The sequence below is a fragment of the Lytechinus variegatus genome, chromosome 1, assembly GCF_018143015.1.
Source record: "Lytechinus variegatus isolate NC3 chromosome 1, Lvar_3.0, whole genome shotgun sequence".
NCBI lineage: Eukaryota > Metazoa > Echinodermata > Echinoidea > Temnopleuroida > Toxopneustidae > Lytechinus > Lytechinus variegatus.
The window spans coordinates 65348563-65370748 of record NC_054740.1 but is presented as its reverse complement, the minus strand read 5'-3'; the positions used below and the strand labels follow the sequence as shown (position 1 = coordinate 65370748).

At 38.0% G+C, this 22186-nt stretch overlaps 1 protein-coding gene across 5 annotated transcripts in view; it reads right to left on the bottom strand.

The window, feature by feature from the left end:
• LOC121420025 (sodium-driven chloride bicarbonate exchanger-like) overlaps window positions 1-22186 on the bottom strand; it is a 54824-nt gene that overhangs the window by 13354 nt on the left and 19284 nt on the right. For 2 of the 5 annotated variants that reach the window (XM_041614566.1, XM_041614569.1), the window contains 6 exons: window positions 18080-18230; window positions 4031-4168; window positions 3371-3518; window positions 2685-2845; window positions 1043-1282; window positions 513-670 (listed from right to left, as the gene is read on the bottom strand). In XM_041614566.1, the coding sequence (XP_041470500.1) occupies window positions 513-670; window positions 1043-1282; window positions 2685-2845; window positions 3371-3518; window positions 4031-4168; window positions 18080-18170 (936 nt within the window). In that variant the 5' untranslated portion in view covers window positions 18171-18230. Of the gene's footprint in view, window positions 1-512; window positions 671-1042; window positions 1283-2684; window positions 2846-3370; window positions 3519-4030; window positions 4169-18079; window positions 18231-19658; window positions 19946-22186 lie in introns of those variants that run through there. The other 3 variants (XM_041614551.1, XM_041614559.1, XM_041614577.1) reach the window with 3 other exon arrangements.

Below are 22186 nucleotides of genomic sequence, written 5' to 3'. Positions count from 1 at the left end.
AATAGTACGCATGTACAGTTGTTGTAAACATGTTCGCTTCATGATTCTTTTGTAAATTGAATTGCTTTCGTGTTTGATTTCTGAATAAAATCTTTCTATGAAAGAAAAAAAAAGATCTCGAAGTGAATAATTCCGATGGATTTTTAATGGGAAAATCTTCTCCTCGGTCAGTTCTAATTTTATCAATCATTTTAAATATATATCAACATCAACGATAGTGTTTTCATATTGAGAGGATAACCCGCTTCATAAAATAAGAGCGAGTCGTCTCTTTTTTGTCACCCCTAAGACGTTATTTGCTTTCGGTTGCAGTAGAGAAATATGTTGTCTTTTGGCTAGAGTATGCAAGTTAAATTGATACAGTAATTATAACAGTAGATATTGTATTACTGACAAAAAATATATAGAAGAGGGGATAGGTTGGAGAAATTGATTTCGGAAAAAGCATTTCAATAAATTTCTTATCAATTTGATAGATATCAAGAGACAATGAAGCAACCAAAATGGCTTACCTTCTCATTTTTAACTTCTTTCTCCTTCTGGTCTAGACTCTCCGATGTGCCGACCCTTCCGACAGACCCTCTGCTCTCTGTTCGGGCACCTTCGGGCATTTTCGTCAAAGCATTTGCGCTCGAGTTTTTCCTCATCTCTCCTTCCTTCATTTGTGCCTCTACAAATAATACCAAACATACCAAAAACGATAAGTTAGTACCCCACCATTCACCATAACACTTACTGAATATAACTGACCAAATGACCCAGAAATATCTCAATAACCTAAAAAGAAGTTACATTACAGCATTTGAAATCAATAAAACCTCGAAAAAAATTTTAAAGATATTGTGTTTAGAGTACATGTAAATTTGAACTAAATCACATTGTTTCATCTTATTCTACTTTTTTTCGTATATATCCAATTACAAATATTTTATTCAATTGAGACTTAAAAATATACACAGATTGTTTTTCTCCTCACGTTGACTGCTGCGCTAACAATGCGGTAATCGTGTCGCGTTAGTCGCCACGCAACCGCTTCACGTACCTTGTTCCATGCTGACTGTGTTGTTTCCTGTGGACTGACTGCGGCCAATATCGGACATGCTGCGGTCCATACCGGGGAACATGCTGCTTTTCCTTCTTCCTTTATTGTAGGCTTTGTTTTCAGGCTCCTTCTTCTTCTTCTGTTTGTGATGACGATGGCGGGTAAGGAGGGCCTCACGGGCGATGATTCGCTGGTCCTCCTCCAGCACGTTTGTGGCTACCAGATGGTCCAGTGCAAGATCTAAGTAACCAAAAGGACAACGAAAAGCGGTGATAGATTCAAGCGGATATAAATTAACACACCTAAATATGAAAGGAAACAAGGGAGACCATTGAAAATGTGTTTTTATGTAAGATTTATCTGATACCTAGTCTCCTTTTTGTCACTAGACCCTCGGATCACTTATACTGCAATCTGAATATCCGCCCAGCCCCTTTTGAAAAATGCCTTTGCCCTAAAAACTAAGACCTGGTACGGTCTCCTGAAGACGTGATCAGAGGCGTCGATCCTGGGGGGGCAGGGGGGGCGATCGCCCCACCAATGAAAATATTGGGGGGCAAACATATCATTTTGCCCCCCCAATAATTCCGGATATGGCAAAAAAACAAGATTGTAATGTTCAGCAAGCGAGATTGAGATACACAACTCGTTCTTTATTTAAAATCGTGATCAAAATCCCGCTTTTCTGATTGGAATATAAAAATTTTCAGCTCGCGCTTCGCGCTCGCATCATTTCTGTAGCAAAAACCCATACTTCTCATGATTAAATAGGTGAATGCAAATGTCCCGTTTTCACTTTAAAGCCTCAAAAGAACTCCTGCTTCGATTTGCATTCATCTTTTCTTGGATATATATCTTGTTCTTTATCAAAAACGTCCATTAAACTGTCATTTTTTTCAGATCGAAAAATCAAAATTTTCAGCTCGCGCTTCGCGCTCGCATCTATTCTTCTTTTAGATACCAATCTTAATCATTGGTACCAAAAATGCTTAAAATATCAAGCTTTCAGGTCAGAATATCAAGAAATTTTAGCTCACTCTCGGCACTCGTACTATCTGTGTAGTGAGATATGTATCCTCCTCATGAGTTACTACAAACAGTTCTAAACAGGCACGCTTTTCCTGCCAATATACTTTAAAAAAAATCAGCTCGCGCTTCGCGCTCGCATTAACTTGTTGGTGAGATACGTGTCTCTCTCTCTCTATATATATATATATGTATATATGTGTGTGTGTGGGTGCGTGTGTATATGTGGGTGTCTTGTACGATCTAGCGCCTTTGGACGTTAATGATTTTGCCCCCCAATCTGAAAAACGGATCGACGCCCCTGGACGTGATTTACTTTGCTTGACACCTGAAAATCGAAGTTCCCTAAATGGATCCATGCCCATAGATAGGTCTATATGCCCATCATTTTCGTTCAAATTCTGAAACTAAACGGACTCTTTGTAAAATATCACGGATAGAAAAAAGGTCGGGTACGGAAAGTTAGACCAATATCGATCTGCGCATGGTCGCTTCTACTTTCTTTGGGACTGGCCATGCGCAGGTGGATTTTTCATCTGAAATTATCGTCGTTTTTCCCTACCAAAGACTTTCGAAAAGCAACCTATAGTTATCTATTTGAAAAAAAAAAACTTACCAATGATTTGCTCGAGATCCTCAGCCTCCATGTTGAGTTGGACTCCACCATTTCTGATGAACTTCCGGAGTTCGAAGAGACTGTGAAGGGACAGGGTGGCAACGTGAGGTTTGCTCCATCTACCGGCGCCGTGGTCGACATTCTCTTCGTATTTCACCCATCTATCAGATCGTAAAAGAGAGAGAGATGGCGGGGAGGAACAGGGAAGATACGAGGAGGTATCGGAAAGGGATAATGAAGATAGAATTTTAGAGATTTCTTATAATATTTTGATATGAATAAATGTTACAAAACGTATATTTGTGACTTCATCACAACGAGTATGTGATTAACACACTAAAAGATGCTCAAATTTAACAATGTGTCCACATATTGGACTATATGATTATGGTTCACACTAATAAAAGACTCTAATTCAATATAAATGATGATGATTTCAAAACTGTCAGCAATGGAACCCTTTTAACACACTACGAACACAATGTGAACATATTGTGAGACCCTGTGAACACATCATGAATACACTGTGGACACATCGTGGGACCCTGTGAATACACTTTATAATATATGTACATATTGTGGAACACACTGACCACACTGTTTGATACTGTTAACACGCTATGAACACACTGTGAGCATACCGTGGCACCTTTTTTTTAACTGAGATTGTCGTAACAGAACCTCACCTCGCCGTTTCTTTCCATTCCAGTAATCGACCCTCTTTGTCATAAAACAATTCCTCCATTTCCGAGTAGACTGGTGGTGTCTCTTTCTGATTTTCTCCTTCGCCACCCAACAAGAACTGCACACGCTGTTGTGGTGTCTCTCCAACCTCTGTCAATTTAGAAATGGCAACAGTCTTTGCGTATAACGGTTCTCGTACCAAAAGTCATGAAATCAATTTTTATTAAGTCGGTAACAAACCAAAATTTTACATTTTGGAGGCTACAATAGCCTGCTAAAATTGTGGTAATGCTTGGTGTACTAAGAGAAACACAACAGTCATTTTACAACGATTTGAATATCTTGTTATTAGTTAAAAACCTATGGGTGGTATTACAACACCGTTCGTTCTTATTTTCACATTTTTTGGTCTTTCCTTCAGTCTTAATGGTGTCAGTTTAACACCCCAAGGTTTGGTCTTCTATGGACTGGCCGTCACTGGCGTATGTTTTAACAAAAAATCTTTTAACAGGAAAACTATCTTCTTGAATGGTGAGAACCATTTTTAGGGGAGGGGAGCTTGTTATTTCTTTTCAGACGAAAGTGCCCCCCCCCCCTCTCTCTCTCTCTCTCTTCAATCCGAGGTCCGCCCATGTCCTGGTATTGTGTTTGTTTGTACCTACCGTTCTCGAAGTTGAGTATTTGTGCAGCTGGGCTCATAGGAGAGCTGGGTCCATTGCTGACCGGGCTAGCATGCCCGTTCTGGTGGCCCTTCTTACGGTCCTTGTCAGCACCCCCAAACATTTCTTCTGATCGGTGGTCTGTAAAATACAGTAAAGAAAGAAAATGCGTTAAAGTTAAAGTCTGGCAATTAATCGTAAGCTTGATTTTCACGATTGATTGTACATTTTAATCAATGCATTCATTCGTTAAAACAAATGTTGTGCGATGATTGCTAAGCTTTGTGTTATCGAAGGCCAGTCTTTTTTTTTAAACCAAAAATGTTAGATTCTCCCATGTGAACATAAAAGTGGCTTTTTAACATCAGGGATCCTCGTTGGGCAAACTGGCTTTACCTAACTACTTCTACGAAGAGCAATGTCACGTATGTTGTTAGGAACGTACATTGGTGTCCACTTGTGATTTTTTTAAAGAATGAGAAGTGTCTGGCGTCATTTATTTTCAAAGGTTTTCATCAACCGTGTCCACAAATCCTGAGAGGATCTGAAAGAAGCCTTCGCTCGAGTTATCAACAAGTTAACCTCCTTTATGATTTAGTTAGTCAGCGAAAATCGATATATTTCAAGGTGGGTTTTTATCTGTGAGACGCTTTGTGGCCATTACTAATGGGAAGTCTTTAACTAGCGCATGTCAATCTAGCCAGGATCACACCTGGATTTTGAGAGCAAGAACATCGTAGGTACCGAAAACCAGTGCCAAATAGCCATTTGATATTCTACATTTTTTACTAATGCGTAAAGACTCCCTTTACATTCGTATCATGTTAGATGTTTCTGTCCTTTCTGCCAAGTTAATACGGAGATTCCACTTTCCACCCAGGTAAGGTAATCGTTTAAAATTTAAATGGGTTAGGAAACAACCAGTGTCCATTAAATTTGAATAAATTCGTTAAATTACCTAACGCTATTTGGTGGATTTGGATATATTTATGTGTGTGCAACTTCTCTCTCACTCTTTCCCTATTAACATGAACATAAACATAAAAATGCATAATTGCTCTGTATTTTACATTTTTATCACTTCATCAAATGTATACTTGTCGTATCACATTGGTTTTCACTTCTCTCACGTTATCATGATAATATGACTGCAGCAATGACTTGTTGTATGCCAGTCCTTTTGCATCTGCAGAACTGCACATCACTTCAGAAATGACTTTTCACACATAGAGCGTTCTGGCGCCAGCGATGTGACGCCATGATGTGAGTCACGCTTAACACTGATAACAGCCCTCCCTCACTGGCCCGGGAGAGAATCTTAAGATTGGGTTTCTTACAATTCTTTTTTTTTCTCACTGTCTTTGAGCTGGCCCGGGAGAAAGCACAGTTTGGCGCTGAGAGATGGGACTAGGTGGTGCGTAGCTCGCACCCTTCACGCTTTCAAGGATTCGCGACAATGTTAAATTGGACAGAAAACTTTGAACAAACACTGAAGACAAGAGGAAAAGCCTGTATTAGTTGGCGTTTTAGAGAGCTGGTGGATGTTTCATAAAGTTGTTCGTTAGTTACGAGCGACTTTATAAATGACTGATGATATTTTCTTGTGGCAGATGATACACACCAACGTTTTGTTGGCATAACTGTTAAGGAATGGTCACCGGTACAGAGTTCTTTGTGAAACACCTCGTCCTGGCAGTACTGATAACATTAACAAGGACTGTAAAATCAATCTCCGATTAAGAAGCAAGTAATTCCCCTAATAGACCAGAGAAAATAGACTGTAAATGGACCAAAGGGATTTAGTCAGAACCAATATATCTTTCACAAATTTTATAACAACGGTAGATGGGCGGTGGTATCCACATCATGGTATTCAGGGGAGCATTCCATGAAACATAGTATGTGATTTTAACTGACATCTGTGAGAAGTAACTAGAATCAGTAAGTGATAATCGCTGACTAATTCTTTCATTGATCACTCTCCAGATAATTCGCCGAAGTTATTAATGCACTTGTTGACACCGTCAGATTTAAATGAAAAAAATCCATCTTACAAGCATCCACTTTTGGTCTCAAACTCTTGAATCAAACCACTCTCACCAGTATGATGCGGTGTATTTAGACATTCTGCTCTGGAATGAATCATCCTTAGACAGATCATGGACCTACCAGCAAATGGACAGATAAAACGAATCTTCATTTTTTTAGCGCGTAAGTGATCTGTTCTAAAAAAAAAAAACTTTAGCTTAATGTTTTAAACCCTTTCTTATTTCAGGATGATTTCGTCTTTATCAAATCTTCTCATTCGACGTGGAAGTTCCCTTCCAACGCATATTTTCTCGTGAGGCCTATTTTGTTTGCATTATGTCTACCCATATAGTGCCGACGATGGAGTTGTAAAATGATTGTTACTACCCGGATAAATGATCATATTTTTGGATGAAGAAGTCACATTTTCTGGGTCCCGTAACACAAAGGTCAGCGATTAATCCTACACTTGATTTTCACGACTGATTGTACATTCTAGTCAATGGAATCAATCGTAGAAAAATGTTCTACAATCACTGCTAAGCTTTGTGTTACGGGCCCCTGGTAAAAAAAAGAAAAGAAATAAGACAGCGGTGAACATGCGTAGGAGGGAATCAATTCGTCCCTTCAGATTTTTAAAAGTTCATCTTTCCGGAAATTCTTGCTAACGAACGATGAACGACGTCTTCGAGAAAAAGAAGCATCTACTCCCCACAAAGTAATGGGGTTATTTACATGTCAAGAGTAGGATAGTTCCTTACGAAGCAATTTCTTGAAAGCTTTCATCTTGATTCCCAAAACATTCTAAAAGGGAATTTGTTTCAAGCGGATGTAGACTCATCATAGTAGCCAGCTCGGCCTAGGGATAAACTTTGTTGATGAGTAGACAATCGGAATTTGGAATAGGTCCAAAAATGGAAAAGACCAATCTTCTAGAGTTCTTTGCTTCATGCAATGCTGGTGTGTCAGAACACCATCTTAGAGTATCTGTGACTAATTGCAATATTGTAACATACACTTGTGAAACCACTCGAGTGTCATCTGCACACGTAATTGAGTCCCCTGTAAAGCTCCCCCGCCTTTCCCACCACAAGACAGTCTTTAAGTGATCATCTAATCCCAATCAGTGCTGCTGAAAAGGCGAGGAAACGTGGTTGATGAGACTTTTAATCCGAACAACATGACGCAACATAGACAAGAGAAGATTCTCTGGCACCTTTCTATATCGACCAGTCATACAGGGTGCCTCAGTCGGGTACCCCTAATTCTTCATGATTTATTCCATTATACACTAACCCCTTGTACTTTCTATCACATTGTCCTACACATACACTGATGTCTCCCTTTTCTGATCTCAAAAGAAACCGTTATCAGAAGCATGGTTTTCAAAGGGCACACGAAATGTTTGGTGAAGGTTTTGCACGGACGTGAATGACCAAAGAATGCAAAGTCCAACAGTGCTATTTAATGCGAAAAAGAACGCAAAACATGCGCTCTTGGAAAACCTTCGCAAAAAGCGCTAAAAAGAGCCCGCAATAAGGTCGCGTTTTGCCTAGGCTTAAATAATACTCTTTATGTAGGCCTACATTGAACTAATTTCATTTGTTTAGTAGGAACTCAAAGAGCACTATAACTAACCCCGTGAAAACTCGTCTAGTGCGCACAACATCAACCACTTATTACGTTCGCAAAAAAGTTGGCACTGGGAAGAGGCGATTTGTATGTTTCTAAAAATGATCATTTCCCTAACCGCAACTGATCACCCCCAACTTTGAGTTCAATCCAGGTATTTCTCTTTCGGGAACAAAAAACGAATGTTGCCTATATTTGCTCGATCTAATTTCCTGTGTCTAGTTAGCAAATTGCCTGTGCCAATATCATTATCCATCTCCTGCTGATCTGTCTCCGAGATTTCGTTTCGTTTATGGCAAGTAGAAATGTTTTCAGTCAAGTCACAGTTTTAAGTTATGTTTTTTAATCAACCAAAAACAATGTCATCGCTGGACACCAGAATAAGACTGACTGATAAATGATAATACAAATCCCACAACTATCGTTCAACAGACACACACAAAAAAATGCTTTATGCGCGCGTAATTAAACTCTAACCTTACCCCTAGTCATACCAACGAAATCGACTCCAAAACGACGGAGGACATGCCATTCTTTAGAACGTAAGACCTTTGATCGGCCTGGAGTCGGTTTCGTTGATGTGGCTGCAGCATTGTGAGTTGATGCTGACTTTGAGTCTTCACTTGTCAGCATGTCCATATAAGGTTACAAAGAAGACCGCCTCATTCGAAGCAACCATGCCGAGTCATGGGCCCGTTGCAGAAAGAGTTGCAATCAATCGCAACTCTAAAAATCATGCGCAACTTGATTTTCAACCAATCAACAGCGCGCATTTGGAACTTGCGACTGATTTTTTGACTTGCGTTTAAACGCAACTCTTTCTGCAACGGACCCCAGATCCCTCATGTCCATGCACATAATGATAGACTACCGCAGTAGCAGCCTTTACGAGAGACGGTTCAGGAAGAAAGCACAACCGCTAAATAAATCGTTTTGCCTGTTGCCAAGGGCGCACAACAAATAGAACAAATGGTGAGACCAAGCTCTAGGTTGCTGCCATAGCGAGGGCTTTATAAATCCGGCGACCCTGGTCTGGGTTTTATGGACGTGCACCAACGTCATTTTCTCGTGACTCATAAGAAAGTCCCCGCAAACATAATTTGTTGTTTTCCTTTCATCCGTGGGCAGGGCTTGTCTTCGAAAGCCTGCACGTCCCAGAGTGATGGTCTTAGATTAATGGCATTGCTAAGAAACGATGCAAAATGTTAATCTGCGGGTGAAAATAACAATTACTTCATGGCTGTTTACGTTCGATATCCCGCCCCCCCCCCCACACACACAAACACACATTCTGAACACTCTCCCTTTGATGTGTAGGAGCGGAAGATGATGCCACCAGAAAACCGACCGTGCATTTCAAATCATAGGTATCAAAAGAAAGACATACTAGCGTCATTGACATGTATTGTTGGTAACAAGTTCGGTGATGTCCGCTAGTTAATACCTGTAAATAAAATAATTTCCTAAAGACATAAACGTTAGACATGAAAAGCTTGCTAATTACAACGCACATGCAGTACTAAATCCTTTTCCCTGTCTTTTCTAACACTTTATTTAAAGACCTTGACCAAAAGAAAACTAGAGTCGAAGAAACATGGATTACTGCGACAACTTCCTATCTGAAAGGTGTAAGCTGAGATTGCGTCAAGTTGAACCACCTCAAACACACCTTATCTTACTGGGAAATATTAGTATTCAACTCAAGAAATAATCCCCCCAAAATTGAAAATCAAGATCAAGGAGAGTAGATGTCCCATTGGGACCTTTAGCACTCAACGGGTAAACCTGACACATAGTAAAAACAACGGTAGATTAACCATGTGAGTCAGTTTGCAGTTGAGTCAATCTTTGGGAGGGGGAGGGGGCTTGGGAAGTACATTTTTTTATAGTTTAATGAAAAAATGATGGGATCTTTTGTGATAGTGCCACTGATGTAATCTCGGAAGAAACGGATGATGGTGTTCGGTGGTTGTAATCACGAGAGAACGCTCGATTTTCATTAAATACAAGACCGTTTGAGGTGTTTCTTTTTTTTCTTTCCAAATTTTAGATATCTAACGTAATCATGCAGCTGACATCCTATAAGATTAATTATATCTTTTCAAGCTAAAATATTAAACTAGTTGGGAATGAATGCCTTCATTGGATACAAAGAAAGGTTAGTTTCGTGGCATATAACACATTTATATTGTGGGTGCATGATTTTACATTAAGTGTTTTTATTGATATTTAGTACTGTATTTAACTAGTTAAGAGTCAACTTAACATGTTAAAAAAAATATTTTGTGAAATCGTCATTGGCCATAAACATCGTCTCAAAGGTTTGATGATGAAAATTTGTTGCAATGTGAATATTTTTCAAAAAAGTGACATCTACAAAGACAAACCTTATTTTTAACATTTAAAGGAAATGAGGAAGGGGCCATGCGACATAAAATAATTAAGTAATAGATGGCATTTTCGATGCTCGGCGTACTGGGAGGTCATACATGAGGATGTCTGCATTTAATGAACTAAATTGAGTATCGTGAGCTAATGATTATCTATTAGGGAACACTGCTAACTCTGTTTGACCTGCTTTCTGTCATAGATTTGGAAGGAAAGCTCAAGCGCTATTGGCGGTATCCATGATCTTTATTCCGATTTTAAAAATTCGGAGGAAATTTTAGGATTAGAATGATTAAGGTCAAAAGTTCAAATACTTTAAAAAAAAAAGAAAGGGGGTTAAAAGTTGAGCAGGAAACAAGAGTATCGTAAAGAAATTCTGGGCGGGGCGACAGATATTACGAGAGAAAGGCGCCGATGTGGAATTTTTTTAAAACTGTTTGCAAAGGTTTATCTCTGTTTAATGAAATTGGTTTCGAGCATTTTTTCAAAACTGCGAATATAAGTGAGATCTGACAACATGATTCGGTTATCAAACAAGATATGAACAAACATGTGACTGTTAAATTTAAATTCAATTCGTCAATCAGAGTGATACTCTGTTTTATTCCTAGCAATGTATCTTTCATCCTGTTCATTTTACCAACTCCATATAACTATGATAAAACTGGAGCGAATCAAAGTTTTGATGTCGTGAATATTTATTCATATCATGACTTACAAAGCAATAATCGATTGGTCTACAGATTATCGGATGGGATCGTAATGATAGTTTCCCTCTCTCGCAACGCCTTTCTTTTCTTGCAGTAAGTTTCCAAACATGGAACAAATATTCTAACCTCGACTACCGCTGTTCTCTTCATAATTACATACATGGTAGATATATTGAGCTCAACCAAAGGAAGAACCGAATAAACTTCATTCGTATATACTTTGTTGAGAAAAACCACAATAAATCTTGATCTGGGGTACAGTTGCTTCTAGTGCAGTCACGGGAAGACTCCAGACCTGGAATTTATTACCTGTTCTGACTTATACACTTATTGTGTGCCGACTTGATTCCCGCGTGACTCGGGTTTAGCTTCTATTTCGAGACGCTTCCTCAGATCTTGGAAGACAGCTCAGCTTGTGCAGTGAGCAGGTCTTTCTGGCTGCTGCTGCTGCTGTTGCTGCGGTAAGCTTGCCAGACTGGCTGAGTAGTGACGGTGTTTAATCTGCGCCATCTCGGGGCACATTGTCCGCCCACGACCCGTGAACACGAGTAGATGAATAGCAGGAAAGCTCAATTTAGCGGCAAGCTCTACTTGTGTGAGTAGGCTTCCGCAATAACTGCAGTAAACACCACATGACGAGGTCATAGCCAAAAGGTTACAGACAAGATCCTACTTTGCAATCTTAAAATAGATCGAAATTATTTAAACATTCCTATTACATAACGTAGTTCTTGATCATCCCTACATCAGGATGAAGATTGGAAATTCATTGCTGAATAGAATACACACTACTTGAAGATACAACTATGGACAAAGAATGCATCTTTGTAAAGTAGAATTACTTAAAGGTACTCTTATAGTTTCACTGCAGCGGACAAAAAGTTAATTTTATCCCTAAAAATCACTTTGAGGGTTATTCCCAAATGTGGCATTGTCTGTTTGGACTTTCGCTTATAAAATCCAATGTTCTGTGATGGTTTCGCAAAGGATTGCATTGTGAAACAAAACAAAGCTATAACCATATTTCGTACAGATGTTACATAATTACAGCAGTATGGATGTCAAATAGAAACTACAAACAAAGCTATTTAATGCATCATCTTTTCCCGTTGACGCTTATGATATGAAATTAAATTATTAAAACAAAATGTATCATTTACTGCCCTCTCCTAATCACTCCCAGCATCAGGACTTACGTAAAGTCGATTACACCTGTCCAGTTGAGATAAACAGCATGATAACAAGAAAACGACACCAAGACCTTCCTATTTGTAGCATACACGTACTTATGCTAGAATGCTTTTTAAAAGACGTCTTACCTAAATGTATGTGATGGTGAAAGTGCCCACCTCGTGCAGAATGTAAATGTCAATTCTTCAACAGCGAAAACAATCTGTGCCTTTCTTGTCAATTCATTTGATGAAGTTCACCATCAAAACAAAATTTAGCTTCATCTTAACTGTAAAAAAGACAACAATCCCTAACGATGGGATACGGAAAAATGCGACAAGCTACGAGCGAGCATGATCGAGTCGCCACGAAGTTGTTGCGAAACTGCTGGCGGACTTTATGTCAATATGCATCGCGTGTATATATTTAGAGTCAGATATGAACGTTATCATTTACAGCTATAAAACCATATGATTCTGATTTGGCCTGGTAAAAATGCATTGTAATGCGGGCACGATAAGGTCCTAATACTGCTCCCCTTACTACTTCTTTCTATTTAGGGCTTTATGTATCCTGTTGTGCAAATACAATAATCCTACTAAAATGGCATCATGTCGTATCAAGGACTCGCCCTGATCCAGAGTAATCACACATCCATGTCATAACACGATTTACTTGTTTGCTTTTTCATTTCTGTCATATCAAAGTTTGTTCCATTTTAGGAGGCCAAAGCATCATTAATAGAAGTTCACCAAACGGTCCTCACCTTACGGTGACCCTGGCTTGTTCTAACTCAATTAGCATCACCCTGGGCCAAGAACTTTCTTGGCAAGACTAATGGCTGTTGAAAACCATGTTCTAGAATTGCAACGACGCCAAATAATCTAAAAGGAGATTCAAATTTCCAAAGAACGTTCACATATATGTGTGAGTGAACATATCATAAAATTAATTGTAAAGTTCATTGAATCTACAACAGTGGATAATGAATTATTGTCATTTACTCCACTTTGTTCTAATTCCACCAAAAGACGTCCTTGTGCCACTGCAACGATAAAGGGGGAATGGGTCTATTACCCTGATTTAGCTCTTTGACATGGAATAACAACCGTAGATTGCTTGCGTCTTCAGAAAGATAAATGCCGGAGATCGTGTAAAAAAATGGTGAGACAAGTTCATACAATCGTCTGAGAACAAATGATGTATTACAAACTAAAACGAATGTTGATAACAAACTCGAAATGCGTCATATATTGCATATCTCTAACGATGGTACAAAGGTATGATATTAATAATATAGGGGTATACATATAATGCCTGAAGTCAATGGCATTTCGGTAGCTTAAAGGTCAAGTCCACCTCAGAAAAATGTTGATTTGAATCAATAGAGGAAAATCAGACAAGCACAATGCTGAAAATTTCATCGAAATCGGATGTAAAATAAGAAAGTTATGACATTTCAAACTTTCGCTTATTTTCAACAAAATAGTTATATGAACGAGCCAGTTACATCCAAATGAGAGAGTCGATGATGTCACTCACTCACTATTTCTTTCGTTTTTTAATTGTTTGAATTATACAATATTTCAATTTTTACGAATTTGACGATTAGGACCTCCTTGCCTGAAGCACAAAATGTTAAAATAATGGAATTCCATGTGTTCAGGGAGGAATGAAACTTCATTTCATATGACAATGACGAGAAAATACAAAGATTTCATATTTCATATAATAAAATACAAAAAGAAATAGTGAGTGAGTGATGTCATCAACTCTCTCATTTGGATGTAACTGGCTCGTTCATGTAACCATGTAGTAGGTCCATGATGTAACTATTTTGTTGAAAATAAGCGAAACTTTAAAATGCCATAACTTTCTTATTTTACATCGTCATGAGTATACGTTGGTTGTCAACACTGATTATCGGTTTAGCTTGATCCCTGAAAGCCAATTTCGCTTTTTATTGATTATTACGGTTTAAATCAAATGAGAGGGCGTCCCAAGGACAAAGTCAGGTTAATCTCTGGTGCACAAACTGGGATCCAAGGATTAGATCAGGTGATTTAGTGTACCTTATCCCCAACGATCGACTCGCTGACGTCAGCAAAAAACAATAACAAAGTAACCGTTTTATCCACACATGTATTTTACGTGATACAGAATGTTTTGTTATAAAATTACAAGTTTCCTTAAATCATACTTCCGAGTCTTTGAAGTATTTTTTTACCAAAGCTTCAAATGTATGAGGACATTAGAGGACCTCAAAAGACAGTGACTATAAGTTTTAAAACCTCCTTCGGGCAAGATTATAATATTGGTTGAATTCTCGCGGGATTTGTGATAAGGCATATTATTTTCACATTTATAGGATTCAAAAAGTGGTGTTAAACTCTTTTAAATTTTCAAATCTGTTTATAACGATATGTTCATTCTTAGCTGTGCTTTTATAGAGCTGTCACCTCCATTATATTGTGACCTTTACATACACCTTCGTGTGAATAATGCTTAGACTTTGGAAACAAAATAATTTTGAATTGAATTTAAATTGAATTGAATGCCGACACTGATCAGTGCTACTAGAATATGGTGTACTTTTAACACTGCACTTGATTTTCTGGTATAACGTATATCACCGTTAACATCCTGTTGTTTGTCAATTGACAAATTGATACCGAAGGGGTAGCCAGCTAAGGAAACACCTTTGCCCTTGGCAGTGCTAATTTTAATCAGCCATCATGACTGCTTCTTTAAAATGAATATACATACCCCTCATCATTTCACCTTCATGAATTACCGGTAGGCCATATGATGGGGAAGAGGAAATGGTCATAATCATCTCCAAGAGGTCAAATCTAAATGACTTATCCCATTTTTTGCCCCATTTTGGATAAGTAGAAAATGGCTAAATGTCAGATGGTCCTTGACCCCACACGAAGCTAGTAGACATCGCTCAGGGATTACAGACTAATGTGAATTAATCAACTTTGTCAAGTTGAAACACGAAAAATTAGGTAAATCGTTTTTTCTATGTTTTGATTATAATTCATATGTAGCTTTCGACGATAATCACCGTAAAATTCACCTCTTTCTTTTAAAAAAAATATTACAATCCGCTGAAACTCGACGATTAGCCAAAAGGAAGTGAATAAAGTTTGTATTTTTTAATGAGATCTTATTACGATTTTTAATGTCAGTTTTACATTTTATTTTCAGATATTAATGTTATTTTTTCATATGAAAGTTATGATTATATGAAAAAGAAAGGATTGTTCCCTTTCGGTGATGTGTTGAGCGATATCATTGAAACCGCTGACGGGATGTGTATGTTGGATGAGTCACTACGGGGAAACCCAAGGTGTCAGATGCCTTAGGTAAACTGGTGTGCAATATTGGCAAGCCTTTACCTGACACACCTCTTTTGATCTAAATAGTCCCTTTCTTCGTTTCTTTTTGACAAAGAGACCAGATTCGTGAGAGCTCCTAGGAGTTATTATTTCGTTTTCGCTAATCAATTCACATGTAGATACTTCTTATTCCACTACAATACGCAATGAAATTATTATTATAATCTTAAAACAAAAGCGTAATCAATGCATCACTTGCAGTTTGCCTTCCGAGGAAAATACCTAATTTGTCAACAACACTCTCTGCTTGAGTTACCATGGTTTCCACGTTATGGAAAATATTTATCGTTTGGCTTTTTCGAGGTATATTACAATAAAGCTTAAGGACTGTCACATCTAGGCACCGTAATACAAAAGTTATCGATTAATCACTAATATGAAAGAACAATTCTGAATGGTTCCAAGTCGGTCTACGGAGCAAAATGCGCATGCAACGATGATCTTGAAAGGCCTATCTAAATTAGCGATTAATCGCTAGCCTTTATGTTACGGGGTCCTGAACGCTTGAACCAGCATAATATTATGCCAACGTAGTGTACGTGTTACCCGATGTTTTCTCCTTTAATCACGTTTCTGCATTTTGTTAACAACAAAAATATCAAAAATTCCCATTCTTTACTGGAATCATTGCCGTTGTTAACCAAAGGTAATTCTCGATATCAAAAAATTAGATTAAGAAAACAGCTTGTCATAACATACAGGTACATTCAACAGCATACATTGGCTTAAACATTAAGACGTGACAGTCCTTTTAAATATAGTTGCTTATACAGCTATTCTGCTTTGCCAAAAACAAGTTTTTCGCTAAGAGTCCGAGTGTATCTTCCGTGCGCGTCTCTCCGTTTCGACAGGGGCTCAAGCTTCGCAGAAGCACCATTGAACGTGTTGCGAGCGGACAAACAATCAGCGGGCGGGGTTCAAAATGTTTAGCTCTCTTAATCTATATTGTCACTTTAGTGGGAAAGGCTATGAATGGTATTTCGTCTATCATGTATGATACATATTAATCCCTTTGAAGTTAACCAACATTCGAATTGTTTGACATAACAAAAATACACCAAATGTTATTTAGGATACATTTCAGCATCTGATTTGACAACATAGGAAACAGCGAATTTGTTATTTTATGAAAATTTACATTAATTTTAATATATCATCATATGGATTATCTATATGAAATAATGGAATGGGCAATTTCTATAATCTAAAAAAAAAACACGTTTGACTTTAACAAGATGGTTAAATAGAGAGTTAAAGATCCCCTCCCACCACCAACACACTCAGAATTTCAGCCTCTTCTTTCGATGAATAGGCCCTATAGGTTTAAAGTAATTTTGTTTAAATATGTTTTCTTTCACTTTATTTCTTATAACTGTGTTAAAAAACAATGATATCGGGATATCAGGTTATTTCTTCACGAAATACAGCATGTTATTCTAAACATAAATGCCTGTTGTGGTAACGAATAGAATCCAATGAAGTCAGAACCCAAATGTATGTATGGGGAAATACATTACATGTATGTGCAAATAATTATGGTAGAAATAAAATAAGTCAGAGAGGGCGCCTTATGCGTTCAGTATCGTGCCAAGTTTACATAAAAGAATCGAATTTGATGCTATTTTTGCAACTACTGCAAATATCAATTTTGAGCCTATTGTGAAATGCATGATACCTGCGCCATACTCATTCACATCCCAAAATTCGCTGGGTTGGTTTTCTTTTTATTTGAATGAAACTGCTGATACTTCATACACTGGATGCACGTTTTGTTGTATTGTTGTGCTCGTTTTATATCCTTTGTGATTCATGATTACCCCTAGAACTGCTGACATTGCGCTAACGATGGTGACAGACAACGTTGGGAAGTTTGTTTCGCAGTTTTATTTTCAAGCAACCCATTTGTCATTATTCCCCGCTATTCACCAAACAATATACAATACCAATTCTCAGTTACAATCGCTATGAAGAGCTCTGGCACCGACACATTTCCCGGTTGTTATTAATTTTTTTTGTGTGCTCCCTATTCTTATTCCATTTTCAATAATGGCCACGTGGGCTTAAGGAATGAATTGTGGAATATATACATATATTACATGTTACCTACAATACTCTCTACCAAGCTTTATCATTAACCAGAAAATTCATACATTATTTTAGATTTTCTTAGTAAGTGTATATCATACTATTCAAAGTACTGCAATATCCCCAAACTACATTCCAACAATAACTTCATTTAAAATGAGTAATTTGCCAATATTTTGCGTGAGGAGTCATGGAAGCTCAAAGTGCTTATTTTGCCAAAATATATCAATACTTCTTTTAAATTTGTCTGTTGTTGGCATTTTTATTGGATTTCAGTAGCTTATAACTGTCTTCAGCCAAATGCTCGCATGATAATCAATTTGTGCTCGCAGCTATTGTATCAACCATATCGGTAGACAATTGACGATGGAACCGTCACCTTCTATGCATAAGACAATAATTATGACAGTAATGATAATTATAACAATCATAATGAGGATAATGAAAATAAATTGATGATGATCATGATAAGTACATGTATGGTGCTGACGACGATGAATATCATAATGGTAATGATGGTGGTGGTGATGTCAATGACGATTATGAAAGTGTGGTATTGGTGTTGGACGTGAGGATGATGATAGTGAGAGAACAGCTATTCAAATGCCAATTTCAGCCAGATGATGCATTCTTACTTGAAATATCTTTGTTGTCGATGTGTCGACTGGCTCTTCCAGCTCCCGTGTCGACCACCACCTCGGGGTCCTCTCCGACGGGCCCGTTCATGATTCCCCGAGCTCTTCGAATTCGAGTTGATACCGGAGATTCTTGTAACAACCCTCTGTCCTACGATTGAAATAAAAGGATAAAGCAAGTTAACAGATAAAGTGTCAAACCGAAACAGTCCTTAGCCTGATCGGAGCCGAGCATAATTACCAAAACCGATTCCAAGTCGGTTACGATTGCAAAACCGATTCCACGTCGGTTCCAAATATATGAAACTGTCTTGTCTTCGTCGTCTTGGTTACGAGAATAATATTTATATATTCTTTCCCTCCCAGTAGAGTACTTCCCTCTTGTAGAGTCTTGTCGTACTTGATTGTAGATCGACTATAAGTGATCCAAGTTCTATTAACTGTGCATTAATTCCGCGAGTTTTTTTCGGGAAAAATGTAATGCTGATTCATTGTTGATCTGATAACGTCTGATTTGATAAAAAGAATTATATCTGTCACGAAATTAATGCTCGTGTATTTTTTTCACATGGGACCACCACAAGAAGACTTTTAGCACCAAGTACATGTAAATAATGATCTGCAAGCAATGGAATCATTGCATTTAAATCAACTGTTTTTCGAAGAATTCAATGTGAATGGTACTAAATTCCACACCAACAGATTTCCTCCTACATGCACTCAGTGACTACTCAGACAATGAAGCCATTATTTTTCGTGGTGCCCCCATATTTTACATCTTATTACTTATTTTACATCGGATTTTGATGAGATTTTCAGTGTCATGTTTGTATTGTTTTTTCTATTTTTATTCAAATCAACTTTTTGTTGGGGTGGACTTGTCCTTTAAAGATTATGGCAGAAGTAGAAAAGAGACATCTTGATGGAGCAAACGTATAATACCAGCATAAGTAAGCAAAATGTGACGTCACTCTTTGGTTGTCCGCCCACCCCTTTCAAAACATCCTGACCCCCCCCCCCTCCCCGTACATGTACATCTTCACATGGACGCTTTTTCTTTTGTTGACAAAATAATACATCGAAACGGGACAGCTGCATACAACTAATTCTTTTATTGGAAAACAAAGTTTGGATACCAAACTTGTTATTGTAACAAAATATATGAAATGGGCAAAAACGGAAAGACGAGTGTTTATGAAACAGACCAAGGTGTCCAGTCTAAGAACAGGACATAAACATTGTGAGATAACAAGATGACACTATAATTATGCCCATAATGACACGAACTATAAGAGGACCAATTCAATTGAGCAAATTGACAAGGAGTCTTGGCAATCATCGTCATTCAGGAATAAGTCAAACCAACTGAAAAAACGGCTTGTCTAGTTACGGTTCTAATATATATTGTTTTGCTCTAGCGTTTTAGACATTCACGCGATTTTACTCCGATGAGTGCATGTCGAAAAGTTTCAGTATGTCCGTTTTTAAGGCTATTTTATGAGAAAAAAACGTTGGAAACTCTAAAAAGCCCACAACCAGATACGACGGGCCATTGCAGCATGTTGCCAAGCGTACATACCCTCGATACAGCAGGAGTGTAAACCGGCGTCGACGTCGAGAAGCGGTCATCATCAAAACTACATTCTATTTCGTCTAGAGGACGCAGACGATACACTTGGAATCCATGAAAAGTCATTTTAGAAGATCATCAAAGATATTAACTTGTACTTTAAAAATAGCCAAAACAAAGATAAATGGACCACTCCGAAACTTAGAGCAACACGATTGACGGTCCAAGGTTCTGTCTTAAGTGGCATTCGGTATTAAATGACCTCTTTGTGCGACAAATGCACTTGGCCATTGGAGCACGTGTGTATGGAATTTAATGAAAGGGACAGCTTTTGTCTTTCGTGCATGGCTGGGACCGAGGAGAGAGATTAAAGCACATTGTACAGTTTCTTTTAAAGACGAAGGGTTCTGAGTTTGAGAAAAGGATGCTCCAATCAAAGGGGAGGAAGCAGAAAAGATCGCAACCATTAATGACCCGCTGTACAGGTAGTGTGTAGTAGAGCATGTGAACAATTAATGCTTTCAATAGACGCCTAGGATAAAAAAATAATCGCCTATCCCACCTTGAAGAGTGGCCAATTTTGTTGACTTCTAGCGTAGATAGTAAAAAATAGAGAAACATTTAAATATGCTTTTAACAAGTCTTTCCAACATGTTCGAAATTGACAAATATCATATCTTAGGATAAAACACTTAACGACATAATAAAATACAGCAATAGAATATGGTTGATAGTAGCTGTAATGTATAAAAAGAAAGCAGGAGAAATGTGAATAAGGTGAATAGTTGAAGTAGCATCAGAGAAAGTAGTAGAAGTAGTAAATGTCTAAATAGTAATAGTCGTAGTAATAATAGTGGTAATATTATGATAGCACATAGTAGTAGTAGTAGTAGTAGCAGCAGCAGCAGCAACAGCAGTACTATAGAAGTAGTGGTGGTGTTAGTATTTTTACAGTAACTTCAAGTATTTGGAAAGCGTGTAGGCCTACACACATTTAAAAATGAAATTGTAAATATATAGCGCATCAATAATGTTACACACCCCTTACAAATCGCAAAAATTAATACACGCTTTTTCAATATCGGTCTGAGTAGCTACTAAGCTTTCCTACATGTTTAATCACCATAAGGTTCACATGTAGCCTCTGTATGTGTGGCAACTTCCCTGTGCTCGATATTCAACGGAAATTACCGATTATTGGTTCAGTCTTTCGGAGTCATGAAATGATCGCATGCTGAGCAAAAATAAAATGGTTAGCTCAATTTCCAACAATCAAACTATTTACATCGCGCAATTCACTTTGATTAAACCAACGTCTTTGGTAAATACTACATTTAGAATATTATTCTTTGGCAGTTTAAGATGTTTACTCTGTATTGAATGGGAGAATACGCGTCGATGAACGTTAGCGCCCCCTCCGTTTTACATCACTTTTTATATTCTTTTTATTTCATAATTTCACTCTTTTTATCAAAGAAAAAAAGGGCTTCGAAGGAATCGGTGAATCGGTGTAAAGAAATGCCATTGGGGTTTCCTTAGGATTTAAAAGAGAGGCCTTATCGAAATACTTGAAATTTGACCTGATAGCCCTACTGGTCTATCAGGTAGCTGACAGTACTTTGCAATAACGCCGCGGTGTTAAATTAACACCGGCTCGCCGGTGATAATTCAACACCAGCTGGTATCTATATCGAACCACACCAGATAGGTGTTGAAACAACACCGGTTTGGCGTTAGGCTAACACCAATTTGGCATTCGAGCAACACTAATTAGTGTTAAGCCAATATCGGTTTGATTCTAACTGGTGCTGTTCAACGCTTCTCTGGTGTGGATCGATATAGATACCAGGCTGGTGTTAAATTAACACCGGCGTTTTGCAGTGTAGGTAGTTTTCGCACCGCAACGCATTCAAGAACATAATTAATGTATAGAAAATGCACGTCAAATGACAAAATATTGCTGGAGAGCTTTGTCGAAAATTTGTGAAATGGAACAGCAATTTCGTCCTAAATTTCGGAGCTGACGAAAAATTACGAATATGTCGTTTGTCCAGAGTCAGACGAAACTGCTGTTTGGATGCACAAATTTTCGACAAAACTTCTTGGTTACTCATTGTCATGAAGGGCATTTGAAAATACGATTTCTATGTTTTTTGAAGTGTTCTGCGCGGCGGCGCGAAGACTCGCTAGTGGTTAAAGTAACAGAAGTGTGGACAAGATGTGAGCGAATAGGAAGGAAGGGACGGGAGTGACGTAGGAGGACACAGAACACCTGTCCGAAATGTAAGGTCCTAATTACAAGCATCCGCTATATTGCTAGAGAAAGTCCTCTTACGTTGAGAAGATGGATCAGGGAGTCTTGTCTTCTCTGTCACGTAACCACCTACGTCACGTACGACTTGGGATTGAATCTATCGAAAAAAATCATATAGGCTTATAACTATTTGCAACAATGGTAGTTTGGTGGTAAATATAGTTGAATATTAAATACCGATGTATGTATTCATTTGCTTGCATAAATTATTCTATTCTATTTA